We start from the raw sequence: 24,409 nt of genomic DNA on the forward strand, positions 1-24,409 counted from the left end.
GCTAGCTACTGGGGGGGAGGGATGGCAATATTGAGGCCCAGGCTCAAAGGCCTTTCACTCACCTGAAAACAGAGTCAGGAGCAGACAAATATGTGGACAAATCTCTGAGAAAGGCAAAAACAACAGGGTATTAATAGTTGGGGATTTTAACTACCCCAGTAATAACTAGGATAGTTTTAGTGTGAAAGGAATGGAGAGAACAGAATTCTGGAGGTGCATTCAAGAGAATTTTTTAGCCTGAATGCAGCAGGCCTAACAGGAGAAGGTGCGGTTTTGGAAATGAAGCTGGGCGGGTGGAAGGTGTGGCAGTGGGAGAGCATTTTGGTGGTAGTGATCATAATTCAGTTAGTTTTAAAGTAATTATAGAAGAGAACAAAGATGGAACAGGAGTTAAAGTTCTAAATTGGGGTAGGGCCAATTTTACTAAGCTGAGATTAAAAACAGCTACTTAAATGTAAATCAGTATTAAAGCAGTAGGAGGCATTCAAAGGGAAAATGAAGTGGTTCAGACACCAAGAACCCAATATTACAGAAAACCAAGAGGGGTATAGAAAGTGCAGGGGTGAAATCAAAAAGGAAGTTAGGAAAGCAAAGAGATCGTATGAAAGAATATTGGCAAGTAAAATCTAGAAGAACTCAATGTCTTAACAATACAGAGCAAGAGAACTAAGGAATGAGTAGGGTGTATAGAAGACCAAAAAGGTAACTGTTAAGAACTGCACTGATGTTACCTGCAAGAGTGTTTCCCCTTGTTGGACATTCTAGAATGAGAGGCCGTAGTTTTAGGTTAAGGGGGGGAATTTAAAGGGAGGAATTACTTCATTCAAAGGGCCGTGAACCTGTAGAATTCTCTATCCCAGAGTGCAGTGGACACTGAAACATTAATAGTCGGGGATTTTAACTATCCCAGTATTAACTAGGATAGTTTTAGTGTGAAAGGAATCCTCTTTAAGAAGTGGATAGATAGGTTTTTAATTAGTAGTGGGATGAAAGGTTTTGGGCCACTATTTTGAAAGATCAGGCTTGCAGAGCTAAGAATCCTTCCATCCCTATGCACCTAACCCAGAAGGGAGAACCTGGGCCCAAAATAACATGACATGCAACCATTTGGAGATTAGTTTGACAGTGTTCAATCAAAACTTGAAGAAAATCACTTGGGCTAATAATTCATAGTTAGTACATAGAACATAGAACACTACAGCACAAACAGGCCCTTCGGCCCACAAGTTGCGCCGATTATATCCATACCTACCAGGCCATAGAACTATCTATAACTCCCAATTCCATTAAATCCCATGTACTCATCCAGAAGTCTTTTAAAAGACCCCAGCAAGTTCGCCTCTACCACCACTGATGGCAGCCGATTCCACTCACTCACCACCCTCTGAGTGAAAAACTTACCTCTGACATCTCCTTTGTACCTGCTCCCCAGCACCTTAAACCTGTGTCCTCTCGTAGTGATCATTTCAGCCCTGGGAAATAGCCTCCAAGAATCCACCCTATCTATACCTTGTAACATTTTATAAACCTCTATCAGGTCGCCTCTCAACCTTCGTCTCTCCAGGGAGAAGAGACCTAGCTCCCTCAACCTATCTTCATAAGGCATGCCTCGCAATCCAGGCAACATCCTTGTAAATGTCCTCTGCACCCTCTCAATGGCTTCCACATCCTTCCTGTAGCGAGGCGACCAGAACTATGCACAGTACTTAAAGTGGGGTCTGACAAGGGTCTTATAAAGTGTCTTAACATGTCTGACGAGGGAGCGAGCTATCTTGGATCTGGTGCTATGTAATGAGGCGGGTAGAATTAGGGACCTTGAGGTGAAGGATCCTCTTGGAGAGAGTGATCATTGTATGGTGGAGTTTCTGTTGCAGATGGAGGAGGAGAAAGTGGGTTCCCGGACACGTGTCCTTTGTTTGAACAGAGGGGAGTACGGTAGGATGAGAGAAGAATTGGCGAATGTGGACTGGGGGAGCGCGTTGGAAGGTAGGTCTGCTGAGGAGCAGTGGAGGATCTTTAAGGAGATCTTTCTTGGTGCTCAGCAGAAATTTATTCCGATGGTTAAAAAGGACAGTAGGAAGAGAGGTAATAAGCCGTGGATAACGAAGGAGGTGAAGGAAAGTGTTAAATTAAAAGCGGAGGAATTTAGAGTAGCTAAGAGCAGTGGGCGAGAAGAGGATTGGGAAAGGTTTAAATGTCAACAAAGATTGACAAAAAAGTTGATAAAGGAGGGTAGAAGAAGCTATGAAGCTGGGCTAGCGCTTAATATAAAAAAGGATAGCAAGAGTTTTTATAAATATATAAAAAGGAAGAGGCTGGCTAGGGTGAACGTTGGTCCCTTAGCGGATGAGAAAGGGGACCTAGTGGTAGGGGATGGGGATATGGCTAAGGTCTTGAATAACTTTTTTGTTTCTGTCTTCACGGAGGAGGACGTGAATAATTTGCCGGGTGTTAGCGATGGAAAGGTGGTAGGACTGGAGGGTCTTAATGACATTACTGTTACTAGAGAGGTGGTGCGCGACAGACTGGAGGGGCTGATTGTGGACAAGTCCCCAGGACCGGATGGAATGCATCCGAGGGTTCTGAAAGAAATGGCGGAGGTGATAGTGGATGCCTTGGTGGTTATTTTCCAGACGTCGCTGGATTCCGGGGAAGTGCCGGAGGATTGGAAAACGGCTAATGTTACGCCGTTGTTTAAGAAGGGTGCCAGGCAAAAGGCGGGGAATTACAGGCCGGTTAGTTTAACGTCTGTGGTAGGTAAAATGTTAGAATCCGTCATTAAGGAGGAAATTGCGAGGCATCTTGAAGGGAATTGCTTGATAGGGCAGACGCAACACGGTTTCATTAAAGGGAAGTCGTGTCTGACAAATTTACTGGAGTTCTATGAGGATGTGTCTAGGGCGGTGGATAGAGGAGAGCCGGTGGATGTGGTCTTTCTGGATTTTCAGAAGGCGTTTGATAAGGTACCTCACAAGAGGTTACTGCAGAAGGTCAGAGGACATGGAGTTGGGGGTAGGGTGTTAGCGTGGATAGAGGATTGGTTGTCAAATAGGAGGCAGAGAGTGGGGGTCAATGGGTGCTATTCGGATTGGCGGTTGGTGACTAGTGGGGTGCCCCAGGGGTCGGTGCTGGGGCCTCAGCTATTTACCATTTATATAGATGATCTGGAGGAGGGAACCGAGTGTAGGGTGTCGAAATTTGCTGATGACACCAAGATTGGGGGAAAGGCAAATTGTGCGGAGGGTGTGGAGAGTCTGCAGAAGGATCTAGATAGGCTGGGCGAATGGGCCAGGAAATGGCAAATGGAATTTAATGTTGGCAAGTGTGAGGTGGTCCACTTTGGTAGGAAGAATGGTAGGAAGGACTATTACTTACGTGGCGAACAACTGCAGCAGGCGACGGTGCAGAGGGACCTCGGGGTCCTTGTGCATGAGTCGCAAAAACCCAGCCTGCAAGTGCAGCAGGTGGTCAGGAAGGCGAATGGGATGCTGGCCTTCATAGCGAGGGGGATTGAATATAAAAGTAGGGAGGTCTTGCTGCAGCTGTATAGGGCATTGGTGAGGCCGCAGCTGGAGTACTGTGTGCAGTTTTGGGCGCCGCACCTGCGCAAGGATATTTTGGCCCTGGAGGGAGTGCAGAGGAGGTTTACTAGGCTGATACCGGAGTTGAGGGGGTTGAGCTATGAGGAGAGGCTGAATAAACTAGGCTTGTACTCGTTAGAGTTTAGAAGAATGAGGGGAGATCTCATTGAGACGTATAAGATGATGAATGGGATGGATAGGATAGAGGTGGAAAGACTCTTCCCGCTCAAAAAAGACAGTAGGACTAGGGGGCACAGCCTCAAGATAAAGGGGGGGCGGTTCAGAACGGAGTTGAGGAGGAACTTCTTCACTCAAAGGGTGGTGAATCTCTGGAATTCTCTGCCCGTTGAAGTGGTGGAGGCTGCCTCGCTAAATATTTTTAAGAAGCGGGTTGATGGGTTTTTGATAAGAGAGGGGATTAAGGGTTATGGGGAGAGGGCGGGAAAGTGGAACTGAGCCACGACAGATCAGCCATGATCTTATTGAATGGCGGGGCAGGCTCGAAGGGCCAGATGGCCTACTCCTGCTCCTATTTCTTATGTTCTTATGTTCTTAACCATACATGAAACTACACCTTCAGTGTTGAAATTGACTAAACTTCACTCCCTAACTTCTCCACCTTTCTCTTCCCATTTAGAATCCATCTTGAAGTCCATGTTTGAACCAAGTGTTCTCTCCATCTACATTATCTTCTTTGGTTCAACATCATCCTTTCTTTTTAGAACCATCCTTTTCATGATTTAGCATTCCTTTTTTAGAATTATAATTCTGGGACTTTTTCTACTGTCAAGATTTGATATAAATACTTTGTTTTTAGTCATGAAATATTTGAATGGAATCGTGGAAATTTAAATTTACATGTTTCCATTAAAAAAATTTTAAAAATTCAAATAAACTGCAAGTCTACCAGCATGATTCAAATTCCATTGCATTTCAAACTGACTGATGAAAACAGGTCAAGGCCATAACATGTGGTGTAATAATAAGTAACAAGAGTGCCACAAAAGCAAAATGACCTACTTGATAGGAGGAATGTTACACTATTTCATTTACGATTCAAATGTAATATGTCTTCTTGAGCTGTATCTTGGTGAGCGCAATCCACTTGAAGCAAGGACAGACATTCAAAACAAACTAGCAAAATTTTAAATCAAATTTAATGAGAAAATTATTTAAATTATTAGCGCATGGCAGTTATTTCAAAAGTAATAACCTTTTGACAACGTTTCTATGTTCTTTTGATTTTTTTCCTCTTGAAGGTGTTCACACTTACAGACACTACTCTTTATGACTCTTTGATTGTTTTTGGCAGCTCATGCAATCAGATTCACCAAAAGGGTGGATGTTCACAGTTAACTGTGACAGCAGTGAACTACAAAAAAAAGCTGCCAAAGCATGTGTTTAGTCACTGCCACACTGAAATTAAACAGCAGAGACCAGCCCTTTTGACTACTGAATGTCTTTTGGAACTTGCATGTTTGTTAACTACCAAAAATGGAATTGGTAGTTCCTTTCATTCCAGGGCCATTTTTCATAGGTGAGCCTTGACTGTTCAAAGACTTTTAAACCATTGGCACATCATTGCAGGATTCCATCTTCCTCTCACTGTAGAGATGAAAATTGAGCAGTTTCCAAATGGACAGCTGATCACAATACCCATGGACCGTAAGTTGAAAATCTACCCATTTGCACTTTTTGGACATGGTTAATGGTTAAAAGTCAGAAGGACAAGGCATTCATAATTTCTGGCCTTCTCCTAGAAAGAGGAACACTGGCATTGACCATGGCTCCTGAGAGCAACTTCCACCATTGACCAGGTTGAGATAGTCTAATAACACAAACCATGAGCTGAATTTTACATGCGGGATGTGGTAACCTCCCTCTAGTGTAAAGATTGGTAGTGAGCCTGCTCATTCTTAGCTGGTACACCACACTGCCATTTAATGACTGATAGGCCTTGAATCAGCTCAAGGCAGGCTTCCTTCCTCCATTGGAGAAGATGTCCTACCTGAGAAAACTGCCAGCCAATCAAATGGCTGGTAACTCTGTTGTCTCAAAAGCACCACTGGGAGTGGTGGCCTTTGGTACTACTGTCAATCCCCAAAGACGAGCAGCATGGAGTCCAGAAAGGTAAGCCCAGGGTCTTCCCGAGGTCAGGCTGGTGGGTTTTGGCAAAAGGCTTAGGAGGCATTGAGGGCAAAATCGACCTGGGGACGGTGCAGTTGAAATGAGAAAGCTGGGGGTAAAATATGTTGTGGGGAAGATAGCCTCCAGTGACCATAGGATGTCCCATGAGAAGGCACTCCACCAGCCCAGCCAAACAACAAGTTTTCCTGGGTGTCCTGGGCACTTGACATTTGCTTCCCCTAGTGTAGGTAAAATCTTCGTGGCACTAGGAAAAGGCATGTAAGTGACCATTAATTGTCCGCTAAAGAGTCTCAATTGGCCCAAGAGAGAGGGGGACCCTGACACTTCCTCTACCATGCATAAAATATCCATGTGAATGGGGTGGGTGGGGGTATAGTGATAATAGCAGCGCTGCCATAGTGCCCAGTTATGCCTTCTCTACCCAGGTCCCTACCTGGAGAAAGATAAAATTCTACTCGGGATTGCTGTGATTTGTTTAGCTCACTAAGCACTGTGGTACATTTACATATAGGTCACACTGTGCTCTTAATGCAGTTTGGAGGGAATGTCGGTAACAGAAATGTTTATTTAATAAAATAAATGATACATATATATAGTGTAGGTTTGTCTACAATTTGGTGCTGTGGCTTTCCAGCTACTAATACTAATAATATTCATCATTTTCTGTCTCTTAATATTAGGATGAATAGGTTGCTCCCAGTAATTCTCCACTCTGTTTCTATCTTTCTATGTTATCGTGCATAATACATTTGTGTACAAAATATCCATATACTTCATCTAGTATCACATACGTTTAAATATTCTTTCATGGTTATATGATCTCATTGTTCCTCCCCACCCTGTTTTATCACCAATCCCACATTCTTACGTAAGGCGCCTATCTAATTGTCGCCCTTAATTGTATTAATTCTTTTACTGTTATTTAGTCACATAGCCCCTCCCACTGGGTGTTGTCTCCAGCCACACATTTTTTATGCAGCTTGTCTATTTAATTGTTTCCCCATATACCATTAACATTCTTAATTACTCTTTTTTTTGTTACTTGTTCAGTCTTTGAAATAAACATAGTTTCAAGCTCCTTTGTTTTGATGACACCCTTTTCTAACTTGTGTGGTGAGAACAGCCCATTAAGGTCATGTCAGAACTTGAGTGATGCTATGAGATGCGGATTGTTCAGAAATACCAAACGTATACCATCACCGTTAACAAATCCCATCACTTAATCTATATAGTTCACAAGTACAGTCTAAGTGCATACTCAGCCCCACCCAAGGGAAAAAAAAATTGCTCCTTTAATTTCAGACAAGGAAATTTACCGAAGCCTGCCAGAAATTCTTCGTTGTATTCTGGCAGATTATTTTGGTTGATATAATCTGTGTGCTATGATTTTGTTTCACAAATTGCTTAACCCTAATTTGAACAGAAATTGAATGGGTGAAAGCACTGTGTGATATATATTCAGCTATATGTCAAAGGAAACTCAGATTTGGTTTATATTCTATGAGTCATTGATGACAGAGGGAGTATGATATCTGACTATGGTGTTCCTGGGATAGAAAGGAAATAAATTTAGTTTATTTATTAGTATCATAAGTAGGTTTGCATTAACCTTGCAATTAAGTTACTGTGAAAACCCCTAGTCGCCACACTCTAAAGCCTGTTCAGGTGCGCAGAGGGAGAATTTAGCATGGCCAATGCACCTAACCAGCACACCTTTCGGACTATGGGAGGAAACCATAGTCCCGGAGGAAACGCTCATAGATGTGGGGAGAACATGCAGACTCCACACAGACAGTAACTGAAGCTGGGAATTGAACCCTGGTCCCTGGCATTGTGAGGCAGCAGTGCTAATCACTCTGTCACCGTGCTGCCCTAAGTCTGATTCCTGTTGGAAGAGTATTCTGACATAAATGTTGGGATAAGACAGAATCAGACTTAGTTTTGATGACCTGCTTCTAACACGCAATAATTAATATTTCACATTCATAATTTTAATGGGCTGTTGGTGCTCATGGAACTGCATCCAGTCTGACTTTGAAAGAAGACTTCAAGCAGACTCAGATCGTCTGAATGAATTTGTGTTCAAGAAAATCATTTAATCTCTGATAGATCTGCACTTTATTTGAAGGATTTTCAGCTGTCATTTTTCTGGATAGAATTTTCTTTTGACAAAATGAGTGATAGAGCAGTGGAAGTATGTTTTGTTACTTCTGGTAATTATTTCTTGCATCACTCATATACCTGTGGTTGATTTTTTTTTGGTTGCTAACATCAGTAATTATCGTTTTGGACAGCTTGTTCTCAATTTCTCCCTGTCCTGTTCCGTCCCATTTCACTCTGTTAATTGGCTGCCTTCTGCACATTGTGTAAAATTTCATGTAAATCCATACTATTCTGATGTGAAGATGCTACTTTCTCACCAGTGCAGAGAAGCCTACCCATATATTCTTGTCAGTACTTGCAAACCATTGAATAATGTCTGGAAATATTTAAACTTGTATTGACTTGACAAGATCAATATCGCAAACAAATAGTCATAAAATTAGTTAAAATTACATTTTAGAAAAGTGAAGCAGGGAATCTCCAGAATCAAGAAAATACTTATGCATCTTCAAGGACATCATTGACACCATGAGCAAAGTAGATCTGGACATGTGGATATATCTTTCTAACTTTTCAGGTGTTTGGCATACCATCTGTAGACTTGTTATTTGATAGATTTTTAATTTTATGGCACCCAAAGCATTTAAAGTAGATGACCTCAAACATATGGCCTGCACTTACGCATTTCACATGGTTACACTTGCAATCCCATAGAGCAGTTGAGGGAATAAGCATAGATACATTTAAGAGGACACTGTGGGTGGAATCTTGCGCTCCTGTTCACATCAGGTATAATGCAAAGAGAGTGCAAAATATCGCGAGAGGCTCAAATCACGTTTTATGTTGGCACGATTTCCCATTACGATTGTCCCTGAGTCCCCCTCCCCCCACTGTGCAATGATGAGAACCCTATTAAAATACATTAGCATAACATTATTGGGCCACCCCGGAGCAATCGCCCCTGCCACGCTCAAAAGTCCTCCCATGGTTGTGTGACATCACAATGGCGCTATTTATGACAGCTTTTTGAAAATGGGAATCTGACGAGCTCGCTTCTCTCCACCGAGGGAAGTTTGGAAATTAGCATGAAGCTCGCCATGAGTCACCACTGCTTCCCAAGGGAGAGAGGGCGCCAACAAGGGGTAAAGGTAAGGAAATTCTGGTAAAGTGCCTCAGTGTGCATGGGGGAGGGAAGGTGGTAAAGCGACAAAAGTGCCTTACGTTTGGGGTGGGGGTTAGTGAAGTGGTGACTGTGCGAGAGTTGTAGGTGACGGGGTGACCAGCACAGAAGGTTTAACCTAGTGTGATTTGGGAAGGGGGGCAACAGGCAGAAGGTGGCATTTGGCAGTGGGATTGGTGGCAGAAGGGGCCAAAACACTGAGTCAGACAGCTGAGTGCTCAGGGACTGAAGTCACTGGGGCTGTAGGGACAATGGAGACAAAGCAAAGAGATTACGGCCTTAAGGATATCAGAATAGGAGAAGAGTAGGATCCTGAAGAGGGAAAGGTTCAGTTGCAGATAGGGAAGAAAGCCAAATTCAAACTGATCCTACTGCTTTACTCTTTAGCTCCTGGGCCTCTGCCCTCTTGGGGGGCCCTGGCACTGGGGAGGAAAGCTTGGACTCGTGCAATGGATGGGTGACCAGTAACCAGGGGTTGAGGGATCCACTCAAATGTGGCAGATGGGAGGTTGCTTGCAAGTTCATTACTGACTATGTCAATTCTAATGGAGAGGCATGATAATGAATATTCTTTTGCTGCTGAGGTTGTTCATCCACTTTCCTTCAGTCTAACAGCTAAGCCAGTTATGTTCACTAACTCGCCACTGATGTGTGTGAGTGCACTGATGGCTGCTCAACAGATAACCCTTGGCATACTAATCTCATCATTCCGTGACTGCTATGGTCACCCTGCACTATTCGCAGAGTGGGTGAGCACATACACCCCTCTCAGCAGTGAACAAGGTCACATAGGTTAAGCAGAACACCCTGATCCATCAGATGCAGATGCTGGGCATTTTAACAGGGCCTGCCCCTTGACCAGGTTGCATGCACGGGTTTTGCGTGAAACGAGGGATAAATGCCTGCTCAGGAGAGTGGTCAAAGCTGAGGCAATTCGGTCAATCTGAGTGGGGAAAGGGCGGTGTGGGGTCATGTCCTTTCTGGGTGCTGTGAAGGACAGGTCCTCAATGTGTTGGCCAGCATTGTAGTTAATGTCCACCAAGACACAGCTACAAAGGTGAATGAATTAAATGCAGGTTATGTCATTGTGAAGATTTATAACCGAAAACACTAGGGACTTCTTCCATTTACCTTCCTTGATTTATTTGTGTAGCTTATCCTTCTTATTGATGTTTACACTTTGAACTTGTATTTTTTAGATATTCTGGGTTCGTGCTACCATGTCTTGGTGTTCATCCAGTACAAGGAAACCCACCGCAAGAACAGCGTGCTGCCACTCTTCAGGTAATTTCAAGACAAGATTCATTTTTCAAGGTTTTTTGCCTAATTGGCATCAGAAGAATTTCTGGTAAATTCATATGAATATTTTTTTAAAAATTAAGTTAACATACAGGAGTTAACACAATATAAAACATGTTATTTAAGAATTTGGATTGGATTATTAATGACTGCCAAACAACTTCCTTTGTCCAGAAAGTAAACAGCTATAAGTGTGGAGATGCATTGCTTTAGGTTGTGAATTATTTTTGACAGTGTTGAAAGTGCTACTTTTAAATATTAGAAACAATTTTTCTTCCTATGTTTCTTTTCCCCCTCTCAATCCAATTTTTCATTTCCTCACTTTATTGCTTTCTGTATCTGTAGTGACATTGAATTCACCCACTTGAATTTACTCTCCTCAGTCCTTTCTCTGTTTATTTCCTAATCTTTTACTTCATTATCTAAGGAGTTACCCTGTTCTGTTGCGGGGCGGCACATTGGTTAGCACTGCTGCCTCACAGCACCAGGACCCAGGTTTGATTTCTGGCTTGGGTCACTGACTGTGTGGAGTTTGTCTGTGTAGGCTTCCTCCGGGTGCTCTGGTTTCTTCCCACAGTCTGAAAGATGTGCATTGACCCGAACAGGCGCTGGAGTGTTGTGACTAGGGGAATTTCACAGTAACTTCATTGCAGTATGTAAGCTTACTTATGACTAATAAATAAATGTTAACTTTTTACTTTAACTTTGTTTACTAAAGTTCTAAATGCCATGTTGCTCAGGCTGTGCTCAAACTGAGGGCAAAAAATATTAAAGCCTAGCAGAGCAATTGTAAGCCTAACTAATGGGACACTCCATGAGATGTTCCATGTCTACAAAATCTGGTTCATTGTGTATATCTTTGCTCATCTCTTTCAGAAACATATGAGCATAGTATGATGCAGTGTGGCAAAGGCCCTTTGGCCCATTGAATCTGCACTGACAATAACTACCACTAAAGGCACGCTAATCGCATGCTCCTGCACTTATCCCATATCCTTGAATGTTATGATATTTCAAGTGCTCTTCAAATATTTTTTAAAGGTTGTAAGGTTTCTGGCCTCCCCTCCCTTCCCAGGCACTGCATCCCAGATTCCCACCACACTGAGTGAAAAAAGTTTTTTCTCAAATCCCCTCTGTATCTCCTGCCCTTTACTCAAAAATTGTGCCCTCTCGTGATTGACCCTTTAACCAAGGGGAACAGCTGCCCCCTACTCACCTTGTCCATACCCCTCTTAATCGTATACACCTCAATCATTTCCCCCTTAGTGTTTCCTCTTCTAAAAAAAAATCCAAGCCAATCCAGACGCTCCTTATGGCTCAAATGCTGTATCCCAGGAAATGTCCTGATGTTGATCTCATCTGTGTATTTTCTCTTTATTAAAGATCATTTTCTCTCCTCCAGGATTTGCAGACTGCACTTCCACTAATAGAAAAATATAAAGAGCATTTACTGGCAATTGGAGAGGTAATTTCAATTCAGCATTTCAAATTTTATGTTCTATTCTTGGAATATCAGTCTTAGTTATAAGAAAATCAGATGATTATATTGTAGCCATTAGAAATAAGATGTCTGATCAAAATGAAATTTATTGCTGTGACTATTATATATTGTTGCTGCATCAATGATGCAGTGTACCACTGCTCCTAAAAAGCAAAGCATACAGAGGATACATGAGTGAGTTACACAGAGCAGACTCACTAGTGGTTCACCTTTACTGAGAACAATTTGCATTTATATAACATCAGTAAATTACATAAAATATAACTTAATCACGTAATCTTATTGTGTAACTCTTACATCCCTTAGTTTTTTAAAAATTGAGATTTCTTTCATTTTGGTATATACTAAATTGGTGCAGTAATTTGAGACATAACATGTAATATGTTCAGTCTATTGGAGAAGAAGGTGTTGAGTTTGGAACTTCTAGGGTCTTTGTAGGCTAGTTGATGGTTATATTAGTCAATAACTCCAATACCATTGTATCATGCAAATAGCAGGATGGTAGAAGACAAACATATTCCTGTGAAAGCAGTACAATGGCATTCTGCTGTTACTGATGCATGAGCTTATGTTCTATACTTCATGGATCAATAGTGTCTGTACGTTTCATATGGTTAGCCAGCCATTCATTATCTCACTTCCTAACTTCTTGAAGCCCAGTAAAGAAATTTCTAAACAGCTATGTTGCTCTTTTGTGTGGAGTGGCTTTTTATTTTTAATGATTTCAAACTCCTCTGAGTTCACGGTCCTCTTATTGTTCTTGTGATCTCAGTGGCAACCAATAAATTTTAAGAAGAAATTATAACTTCTTCTTATAAACTGGCAGAATTACACCAAATGATTTCAGGTTTTAAATAAAAACAGATACTGTACAAGATTTAAAGCATGTACAGTGAACAATGCTGTATTTCATAAACACATAATTTAAACCGAAAAGTTTTAACGACATAGTCCTTGTTCTACTTTTATTTCCACGTAAGAGTTCCCCTGTACTTTACAGGATCTTGAGGGTTGCTTCACTTATCCTGGGACCAAACCAAGGTTATCTACAGCACTTGTTAATTCACTTTAATTCTCCTTGGTGTTCCTGCTATTGTCTAAAGTATGAAATTTCTTGGGGTCTTTTGACTTGCATCAGGCTAGGCGACCCTCCAATTCTCCCTCAACCCTTCACAGTTGTAGACTCCCCAGCTCAAGTATGGGTCTCACTGCATTTTTGCTTAGTGACTCCAAATTAGAAAACACCCTCGGTATCTGATAGCCCTCTGCTACTGCCCTGTGGCTCCAAGCAAGATTCTCTCTCTGCAGTCTCAGATATGCTCCCAGGCTGATCCACACTTTAACTATTTCTGTGAGAAATCAACAGATGGAACCAAAAACCAAAGTAAAAACTCCTGGCAATCTATCCATATGGCAATGTAGCATCCTCCCCCTCCCCCTCCCCCACCACGCCCCATCTCCACCACAAAAGTCAGGAAAGGAAACCCATTTACTACTGTTTTCCCACTTCCAACTCTATTCTTATTAAATAAACATAGGCCATCCTTTGAATTACAATTATTCCAGTTTGCCAGCTTTTCGAACATTTCACAGCATCAGAATTGTAGTGATGCAGAAGGAGTCCATTTGGCCCATCGTGTCTGCACCAAGTCTCCAAGTGGGCAACTTATCTTGTTTCATTTCATCTTCTCCCCATAACCCTGTACACTCTTTGATTTCAGATTACAGTCTAATTGAACCTGTCTTCACCACACTCTTATACAGTGTATTCCAAACCTTAATGCGTAAAAAAGTTTTTCCTGATATCACTTTTGCTTATTTTATTAATTATGTTAAATCTGTGCCCTCTCTTTCCTGATCTTTTCACTGGTGGGACCAGTTTCTCCCTGTCTGCTGTAACTTCGTTCATAAGTTTGTTACGCAGTACTGTGTCAAACATCTTTGGGAAGCCTATGTGCAACTACATCAATCACATTGTCCTCTTTAACCCTTTCCATTACCTCTTCAAAAAAACTCCAGCAGGTCAGTTAAATACAATTTTCCCTGAAGGAATCCATCCTAGCTTCCCTTAACTGAATTGCATTTATCCATGTGACTATTATTTTTGTCCAGAATTATTGTTCCAAGAAGTTTCCCTCCTACAAGTTGGCAGGCCTATTGTTGCTGGGCTTATCTTTACATCCTTTTTCAAACAAGGGTGTAACGTTTGCATTTTTTCAGTCCTCCGGGACCATCCCTGAGTCTAAGGAAGACCGGAAAACTTTGGTCAGTGTCTCTCCCACTTCCCTCAGTCTCCTTAGATGCGTCTCATCTGGCACTGACAGTTTGGCAGCTTAAAGCACAGATAACCGTTTCAATTATAAACCCATCTAATGTCTAAATTACCTCATCTTTTATCATGGCCTGGTTAGCATCTTCTTCCTCGGTAAAGACAGATGCAAAGTATTAATTCTATGCCTTCTGTCCTTTTGTCCCTCATTGGCCCTATTTCTTTTACCACCATTTTACTTTTTATATACCTATAAGAGACTTTTGGATTCCCTTTTATGCTACCTGCCAGTCTCTTCTTTTATTTGCTTCTTCAACTCTCCTCTGAATCTTTTATGTTCAGCTTGGTTTTCAATTGTATTTTCCACCTTACACCAGTCATAAGCACACTTTTTCTTCTTTGTCTTAATTTGTCATCCAGAGAGCTCTGGATTTGTTCGCCTTACCTTGTTCTTTTAAGGAAATGTACCTTGATTGTGCCTGAACCATCTCTTTGCAGGTAGCCCATTGATCAGCTACTGTTTTTCCTGCCAAGCTTGCACTCCAATTTATTTGGCCTGGATCCATTCTTATCCCAATGAAGTTGTCTTTTTCTTTTGCTAATTTTTCAGACTCTGGATTGTTCTTTGTCCTTTTCTGCAGTCAGCCTGAAACATGATACAGAGATCATTGTTCCCTAAATGGTTTCCTTCCTGATACTTGATCCACTTGGCCCACTCATTCCTAAGTGCCAGGTCTAAAGTGTCTCCTTCCTTGACACTCTGGAAACATACTGCTGAAGAAATTTTTCCTGATGTACTCTAAGAACTCTTGTCCTTTCTGTCCTTTATACTGCTGCTATCCCAGATTGTATTTGGATAGTGCAAGTGCCCCATTATAAGTACTCTAATTTTTGCACCTCACCATAATTTCTCTGCAAATTTGTTCCTCTACATCCTTCCTGCTTGATGGTTGTCGTTGGACTACAGAGGCAATGTAATTGCAGCATTTTGTTCCTGAGCTCTAGCTAAATTGAACCTATCCTTGATCCTCTCTCTCTTCAGCACCTCAGTGCTCTCCATTATCAATATCACCCCTTTTCCTCCTTTCCTATTTTTACTGAACACATTTTATCCAGATTATAATCAACATTGAGACCTGCCATTCTTTGAGCCAGATATCTTGAAATAGCCACAACATCATTTCCACATGGCAATCTGAACTTGTCACTCACCAATCTTATTTACCATTCTCCATGCTTTCATATGCATGCATAGTAATCCTGATTTAGACTCTATTCCTTTGTTCTTTATTTTGACCCCAACTATTAATTTATTATTCACTACTCTGGTGCTATTTACCTCTCCCAGTAATCTGTGCCTGTTGGTACTCCTAATATAATTTCCTGGTTCATACTCTACTGCTGACATAGTTTTAAACCTCCCAACAGCTCCAGCAAAATGACCCACAAGGAACTTTTTCCCAGCTCTGTTCAGATACAACTTGTCTGGCGTATACAAGTCCCATCTCCCCCAGAACCGGCTGCCATGTCCCAAGATCTAAAGCCCTCCTCCCTCCACCATCTTCCCAGCCACGCGTCCATTCGTCTTATCCTTTTTTTGTGGATTGATTTATGGGAGTAATCTGGAGATGACTAATTTTGAGATCCTGCTTCATAATTCTCTACTTAGCTCCCTAAATTCAGATTGCAGCACATCATTCCTCTTTCTATCTTTGTCGCTGGTAAAGATATGGACCAGAACTGCTAACGGTTCACTGCCCCAACTGTGAGGGTGTAGGAAGGGTGCGGAGGGGCATGCTTGTGAGGGACAGGGCACATGCCCATGAGCGTCAGGGCACATGCTTGTAAGGGTCAGGGCGCATGCCTGTGAGGAGTGGATGCATTCCTTTGCGGGGGGTGGGGTGCAAGGGTGCAGTCACTCCAATGCTTGTGTGGTGGGAGGGCTGTCCCGTGCTTGGGTGGTGAGGGAGGTCCCCAATGCTAGTGGTGAGGGAGGGGGGTATTTATTTTTAGCACAGATTGGGATTCCCTTTAAAGAAGTGCACAGAAGGGTGTGTTGTCTGCCTGGTGCCCGGGTCCGGGATGTCGCATCTGGGCTGCAGAGGAACCTGGAGTGGGAGGGTGAGAATCCGGTCGTTGTGGTACATGTGGGTGCCAACGACGTAGGCAAAATGCGAACTGAGGATCTGGGGAGGTAGTATGAAAAGCTGGGAATGGAATTAAAAGGTAGAACCGACAAGGTGGTTATCTCTGGGCTACTGCCTGAACCGAGTGCAGACGGGCGTAAGGTTGGTAAGATTAAGGAAGTGAATGGGTGGCTCAGGGATTGGTGTGGGAGGAATGGGTTTGAATTTATGGGGCATTGGCATCAGTATTGGGGTAGGTGGGACCTGTTCAGGTGGGATGGGGTTGGTCTGAACCGTGCTGGGACCAGAGTCCTGGCAAATCGTGTAAATAGGACTGTAGACAGGGCTTTAAACTAACTGGGGGGGGGGGGAGGGTGCGAGGGTAGGTGACATTACAGGGTCTAAAGTTAAGGAGAGGGTACAGGTAAGGGAAGAGGCCGAGGATGTCCCAGTAATAGAGGGAGTAGGGGGCGTGAGTATGGTTGGTGGCGTTCTGGCAAATAGGGTCCAGGTGAAGGCTGGGATGAAGGCACTTTATCTGAATGCACGAAGCATTCGGAATAAAGTGGATGAGCTGGTGGCGCAGATCAGCACAAATGGATATGATCTGGTGGCCATTACAGAGACGTGGCTGCAAGGTGACAGGGACTGGGAGCTGAATGTCCAGGGGTATCAAGTGTTTAGGAAGGATAGGTGGGAGGAAAAAGCGGGGGGCGTAGCTCTGCTAATTAAGGATAGCATCAGGGTGGTAGCAAGGGATGATATAGGAACCAAAGAGCAGAAAGTGGAATCGTTGTGGGTAGAGATTAGGAACAGCAAAGGGAGGAAGACGCTGGTCGTCTATAGGCCCCCGAATAATGATCTGGAGGTGGGGCAGGCTGTTAACGCGCAAATAAGTGTGGCGTGCAGGAATGGAACGGCGATAATTATGGGGGATTTCAATCTACGTATTGATTGGTCGACCCATGTTGGACGCGGTGGGCTCGAGGAGGAGTTCTTGGAATGCTGCCGGGATAGTTTCCTTGAACAGTGTGTGTTGGAGCCGACGAGGGAGCCAGCTATCTTGGATCTGGTGTTATGTAATGAGGCGGGTAGAATTAGGGACCTTGTGGTGAAGGATCCTCTTGGGGAGAGTGATCATTGTATGGTGGAGTTTCTGGTGCGGATAGAGGAGGAGAAAGTGGGTTCCCGGACACGCGTTCTTTGTTTGAACAGAGGGGAGTACGGTAGGATGAGAGAAGAATTGGCGAATGTTGACTTGGGGAGCGCGTTGGAAGGTAGGTCTGCTGAGGAGCAGTGGAGGATCTATAAGGAGATCTTTCTTGGTGCTCAGCAGAAATTTATTCCGATGGTTAAAAAGGACCGTAGGAGGAGAGGTAATAAGCCGTGGATAACGAAGGAGGTGAAGGAAAGTGTTAAATTAAAAGCAGAGGCGTTTAGAGTAGCTAAGAGTAGTGGGCGAGAAGAGGATTGGGAGAGGTTTAAATGTCAACAAAGATTGACAAAGAAGTTGATAAAGAAGAGTAGGAGAAACTATGAAGCTGGGCTAGTGCTTAATATAAAAAAGGATAGCAAGAGTTTTTATAAATATATAAAAAGGAAGAAGCTGGCTAGGGTGAACGTTGGACCCTTAGAGGATGAGAGGGGGGACTTAGTGGTAGGGGATGGGGAAATGGCTGAGGTCTTGAATAACTTTTTTGTTTCGGTCTTCACGGACAAAGACGTGAATAATTTGCTGGGTGTTAGCGATGGAAAGGTGGTAGGACTGGAGGGTCTCAATGACATTATTGTTACTAGAGAGGCGGTGCTCGGCAGACTGGAGGGACTGATTGTGGACAAATCCCCAGGACCGGATGGAATGCATCCGAGGGTTCTGAAAGAAATGGCGGAGGTGATAGTCGATGTCTTGGTGGTTATTTTCCAAATGTCGCTGGAAGATTGGAAAACGGCTAATGTTACGCCATTGTTTAAGAAGGGTGCCAGGCAAAAGGCAGGGAATTATAGGCCGGTTAGTTTAACGTCTGTTGTAGGTAAAATGTTAGAATCCGTCATCAAGGAGGAAATAGCGAGGCATCTTGAGGGGAATTGCTTGATAGAGCAGACGCAGCACGGTTTCGTTAAGGGGAAGTCGTGTCTGACAAATTTATTGGAGTTCTATGAGGATGTGTCTAGGGCGGTGGATAGAGGAGAGCCGGTGGATGTGGTCTTTCTTGATTTTCAGAAGGCGTTTGACAAGGTACCTCACAAAAGGTTATTGCAGAAGGTAAGGGGGCATGGAGTTGGGGGTAGGGTGTTAGCGTGGATAGAAGATTGGTTGTCAAATAGGAGGCAGAGCGTGGGGGTTAATGGGTGCTATTCGGATTGGCGGTTGGTGACTAGTGGAGTGCCCCAGGGGTCGGTGCTGGGGCCTCAGCTATTTACCATTTATATAGATGATCTGGAGGAGGGAACCGAGTGTATGGTGTCGAAATTTGCTGATGACACCAAGATTGGTGGAACGGCAAATTGCGCGGAGAGTGTGGAGAGTCTGCAGAAGGATCTAGATAGGCTGGGCGAATGGGCCAGGAAATGGCAAATGGAATTTAATGTTGGCAAGTGCAAGGTGGTCCACTTTGGTAGGAATAATGGTAGGAAGGACTATTACTTGCGTGGCGAAAAACTGCAGCAGGCGGTGGTGCAGAGGGAGCTCAGGGTCCTTGTGCATGAGTCACAAAAACCCAGCCTGCAGGTGCAGCAGGTGGTCAGGAAGGCTAATGGGATGCTGGCCTTCATAGCGAGGGGGATTGAATATAAAAGTAGGGAGGTCTTGCTGCAGCTGTATAGGGCATTGGTGAGGCCGCAGCTGGAGTACTGTGTGCAGTTTTGGTCGCCGCACTTATGCAAGGATATTTTGGCCTTGGAGGGAGTGCAGAGGAGGTTTACTAGGCTGATACTGGAATTGAGGGGGTTGAGCTATGAGGAGAGGCTGAATAAACTAGGCTTGTACTCATTAGAGTTTAGAAGAATGAGGAGAGATCTCATTGAGACGCATAAGATGATGAATGGGATGGATAGGATAGAGGTGGAGAGACTCTTCCCGCTCAGAAAGGACAGTAGGACTAGGGGGCACAGCCTCAAGATAAAAGGGGGGCGGTTTAGAACGGAGTTGAGGAGGAACTTCTTCACTCAGAGGGTGGTGAATCTCTGGAATTCTCTGCCCGTTGAAGTGGTGGAGGCTGCCTCGCTAAATATTTTTAAGACGCGGGTTGATGGGTTTTTGATAAGCGAGGGGATTAAGGGTTATGGGGAGAGGGCGGGAATGTGGAACTGAGCCACGACAGATCAGCCATGATCTTATTGAATGGCGGGGCAGGCTCGAAGGGCTAGATGGCCTACTCCTGCTCCTATTTCTTATGTTCTCATGTTCTTATATGCCTCTGATCTCTGCAGAGTCAGTCTTGCTGGATCTCTCAGGCCCCTGCTCACCAGATTCCCCAAGATTCTCTGTGCATTGAGGACCAGAAAATCTGGAATGAAAACTTGGCTGCATCTCTGAAGAGATACAGGCAGGTTTTCGGTTTGAACCTCTTTCATTGACAAATTTTGGGAAAATTTCAGTTCTGTGTTTGAACCATACAGTAAGATTTCCACCCTGTCACATTGCTGTAACAGTCCATACGTAAGTGACAAATTACATGCTACGTGACTATGGCAAAAATAAACTCTCACTCCTCAAACAGTCTGCAGCTTTTGACAAAGTTGCTTACACCATCCTTCTGCAATGTCAGGGTAGCTGGCGGTGCATTTACTGTTCCATTCTTATCTACCTAAATGTAGCCAGACAATTATTTGCAACAGCTTCCCTTCCTACCCTCCCTATTCCTTACCTACAAGCTGCACTTTGCCAACATCATTTAAAAAAAGCTTCAGTTTCCGTATGTATGCTGTCAATAATCAGCTGTTTCTCATCACTATTAGTCATTACTTTCTGTAAGTTGTTAGGTGGCTGGTCCCATGTTGGGTATTGGATGAGCAGAAATGTTCTCTAATTAAATATCAGGAAGATTGAAGCCATTAAAAATTGGTCAAGATTTTAACTGAAAATTTATTAAAATTCTGACCATTGACTTTGGTGCCGATTATAAGTTCCATTCCCTACCCACCATCCCATCCCTCTCCTTTCAACTTTCTGAGACTGAACTAACTGTTTGCAGCCTTGGTGTTATATATGACCCTGATTGAGCTTCTGATCTCATAACTTCACCATCACTAAATCTACTTATTTCCACTTGAGTAACATTGCATGATTCCACCCTTGCCTCGGTCAATCTGCTGCTGAAACCCTCTTTCAGGCCTTTGTTATTTTTTGACTTGACAATTCCAGCACACTGTAGGCCAGCCTCTAATGTTTTATCCTTCATAATCTTGAGGTCATTCATCCTCTGCCTGTGTCCTAACTTGCACCAAATCCTATTCACCTATCACCCTGTGCTTGCTGACCTTGACCTACATTGGCTTCAGGTTAAGCAATGTCTCAATTTTAACATTCTCATTCCTGTACACAGATTCCTCCAATAGCTTATGTCTGTTTAATTTTCTCCAGCCCCACAGCCCTCCAGGGTATCTGTACTCCCCTAATTTTGGTCTCATGAACATCCCAAAATTTAATTGTGAGCGACTGCCTCTAGTTGCTGAGGCCCAAGCTCTGGAATTCCCTCACTAAACCTCTTCGCCTCCCTCTCTCTGTTTTTCTCCGTTAAGATATTCTGTAAAACCTACCTCTGACTAAGCTTTCCGTTCTCTGACCTAATATCTCATAATGTGATTCAGTGTCAAATTTTGTTTATAATATTCATCCGAAATGGGATATTTTATTAGGGTAAAGGGCTATACAAGTGTAAGTTGTTATGGTAATTATAGTGCAATGTGAGTACTGAATGTAAAAGTCCAACTAAAGCTGTTTTCTGCCAGGCCCCTCATTGCAGCAATTTCTGGCTCAAAATCATGTTGTTTTAAAAAAATTGATGGCTTTGAGACAAATCAGAAAAATAAATTTTCTGCCTTCATTAGTTAAAATATATAAGCCTTTAAACTGCCCAATTTCAGTCTAGAGTAATACCTAAATAACAGGATTGTCTGAAAATAATATTAAATTTTGAAAGTAAAAATAATGCACATACAGAATTGCATCTGACACAAAATATTTTAATATTGGATTTGAGCACATACAGTATTTTGCAAATTCATAGAATCACATAGCATGGAAGGACCCCATTCAGCCTTGCATGCCTGAAAGAAGTATCCATTAAGCCCATTCCCTGCTCTTTCCTTATAGGACTGAAAGTTTTTCCTGTACAGGTATATATCCACTTTCCATTTGAATACTACTATTCAGGCTGCTTCCACTATCTTTTTAGACATTGCATTTCAAATGTTCACAACTCAGTAAATGTTCAATAACTCTCAAAATTATCCTTGTTTCCTTCTTTTGGACAGAGGAAATAGTTTCCCTTAATTAATCAGATTCCTTTGGGCTGAGGTATCTTGAACACAAGAAACAGCCTCATAAGAACATAAGAACATAAGAACATAAGAAATAGGAGCAGGAGTAGGCCATCTAGCCCTTCGAGCCTGCCCCGCCATTCAATAAGATCATGGCTGATCTGTCGTGGCTCAGTTCCACTTTCCCGCCCTCTCCCCATAACCCTTAATCCCTTCTCTTATCAAAAACCCATCAACCCGCTTCTTAAAAATATTTAGCGAGGCAGCCTCCACCACTTCAACGGGCAGAGAATTCCAGAGATTCACCACCCTTTGAGTGAAGAAGTTCCTCCTCAACTCCGTTCTAAACCGCCTCCCCTTTATCTTGAGGCTGTGCCCCCTAGTCCTACTGTCTTTTTTGAGCGGGAAGAGTCTTTCCACCTCTATCCTATCCATCCCATTCATCATCTTATACGTCTCAATGAGATCTCCCCTCATTCTTCTAAACTCTAACGAGTACAAGCCTAGTTTATTCAGCCTCTCCTCATAGCTCAATCCCCTCAACTCCGGTATCAGCCTAGTAAACCTCCTCTGCACTCCCTCCAGGGCCAAAATATCCTTGCGCAGGTGCGGCGCCCAAAACTGCACACAGTACTCCAGCTGCGGCCTCACCAATGCCCTATACAGCTGCAGCAAGACCTCCCTACTTTTATATTCAATCCCCCTCGCTATGAAGGCCAGCATCCCATTCGCCTTCCTGACCACCTGCTGCACCTGCAAGCTGGGTTTTTGCGATTCATGCACAAGGACCCCGAGGTCCCTCTGCACCGTCGCCTGCTGCAGTTTTTCGCCACGTAAGTAATAGTCCTTCCTACCATTCTTCCTACCAAAGTGGACCACCTCACACTTGCCAACATTAAATTCCATTTGCCATTTCCTGGCCCATTCGCCCAGCCTATCTAGATCCTTCTGCAGACTCTCCACACCCTCCGCACAATTTGCCGTTCCCCCAATCTTGGTGTCATCAGCAAATTTCGACACCCTGCACTCGGTTCCCTCCTCCAGATCATCTATATAAATGGTAAATAGCTGAGGCCCCAGCACCGACCCCTGGGGCACCCCACTAGTCACCATCCGCCAATCCGAATAGCACCCATTGACCCCCACTCTCTGCCTCCTATTTGACAACCAATCCTCTATCCACGCTAACACCCTACCCCCAACTCCATGTCCCCTGACCTTCTGCAATAACCTCTTGTGAGGTACCTTGTCAAACGCCTTCTGAAAATCCAGAAAGACCACATCCAATGGCTAATCTCTGTAACCTTGGGACACTTGAGTGATTTAGTATAACCAATCTATTTAACCTGCACATCTACCTGTCCTGTTGCCTTTAGGGATCTAGGGACATCACCCCACACTCTGTCAGGTCCCTTGTTCTTCCTAGAGTCCTACCATTCACTCCCTTGACTAACAAATAATCACAATATCTGTGCAAGAAATAAGCAAAACCTCCAGATTTCTACCATCCTCTTTCAACATGCAGGTAATGAAACTTTGGGAATAGCCAGTTTAAATTAGAAATTAAATTAGATCCAGTTGAGAGATTTAAGCTCAGAGAAGTGCCAGAGGTTTGGTTTCTCAGGACTGTGAAAAATTGGAAAGGAGCCAATGATAGAAGCGGAACTCATTCCCAATACAGCAGCTCCAGCCATAATCACTGCTCATCCCCGAGGGACGGAGACTGCACAGAGGCCTCACCTCCGGCTGGTCCCGCGCGGCACATGATTATTTAAATGAGGAGAAATTCCTTCACTCAGTGGGTTGTGAATCTTCAAACTCCTCAACCCGAGAAGGTAGTGGCTGTTCAGCCTTTGAATACATTTAAGACTGGGATGGATATATTTTTGGTCTCTCAGAGAATCAAGATGGACTGGAAGGATGCACAAAATTGGAGTTGAGGCAACATATCAGCCATGATCATGCTGAATAGCTGACTGTGCTCAAGTAACTACAATGTCTAATATTGTATTGTTATTTTCTTATGACAGAATTCACTGTCTACAAGGGTGGTTGTAGCAGAGATGATCAATGAAATGAAAAGAAAATTGGGTAGGCATTTGAGGGAATTAAACTTGCAGAGCAATGTGGGTGAGAGAAGGGCAATAGGCATGACTGGATTGCTTTATGGAGGGCAGACATGGTCTGAATGGGTGAGGGCCTCCTTCTGTATCTTAATGACTGTTCTCCAGCAGCTGATGCTGCTCTGCCTGGCTCCTTGCCATTCTTCTGCGGACCTAAGAGGAACCAGTAGCACGATATCCATGATCAAGCACTCCCTTTCTGCTGGTGACTCCTTTAAGGAACCCAGTAAGGTGGAATAGCACAGCATTTATCCATTTTAAGTGATGTCCTCAGTGAATTTCCAGTATAAATGTTGGTAGAATATTATGACGTCTTCAGACACCCTAGAAAGATGCATTTCAAAAATGCCCTTTGAACCTACAGCAACAAATGTCCAGTAAAATAGAGGATTAGCTGTCTAATAGAAGCAGAGAGTTGGTATCAATGGGTGCTATTCTGGTTGGCGGTTGGTGACTAGTGGAGTGCCGCAGGGATCGGTGCTGGGGCCTCAACTATTTACCATTTATATAGATGATCTGGAGGAGGGGGCTGAGTGTAGAGTGATGAAATTTGCTGATGACACGAAGATGAATGGAAAAGCAAATTGCGTGGAGGGTG

At 43.4% G+C, this 24,409-nt stretch overlaps 1 protein-coding gene across 4 annotated transcripts in view; it reads left to right on the plus strand.

The window, feature by feature from the left end:
* The window catches only part of LOC145350962 (deoxyribonuclease TATDN3-like), a 79,169-nt gene that overhangs the window by 18,204 nt on the left and 36,556 nt on the right, over window positions 1-24,409 (plus strand). For all 4 annotated transcript variants that reach the window (XM_080200500.1, XM_080200501.1, XM_080200497.1 and 1 more), the window contains 2 exons: window positions 10,212-10,296; window positions 11,714-11,776. In XM_080200500.1, the coding sequence (XP_080056626.1) occupies window positions 10,212-10,296; window positions 11,714-11,776 (148 nt within the window). The remainder of the gene's footprint in view (window positions 1-10,211; window positions 10,297-11,713; window positions 11,777-24,409) is intronic.

The sequence above is a fragment of the Carcharhinus amblyrhynchos genome, chromosome 12, assembly GCF_965287045.1.
Source record: "Carcharhinus amblyrhynchos chromosome 12, sCarAmb.v2.hapA, whole genome shotgun sequence".
NCBI classification, from domain to species: Eukaryota; Metazoa; Chordata; class Chondrichthyes; order Carcharhiniformes; family Carcharhinidae; genus Carcharhinus; species Carcharhinus amblyrhynchos.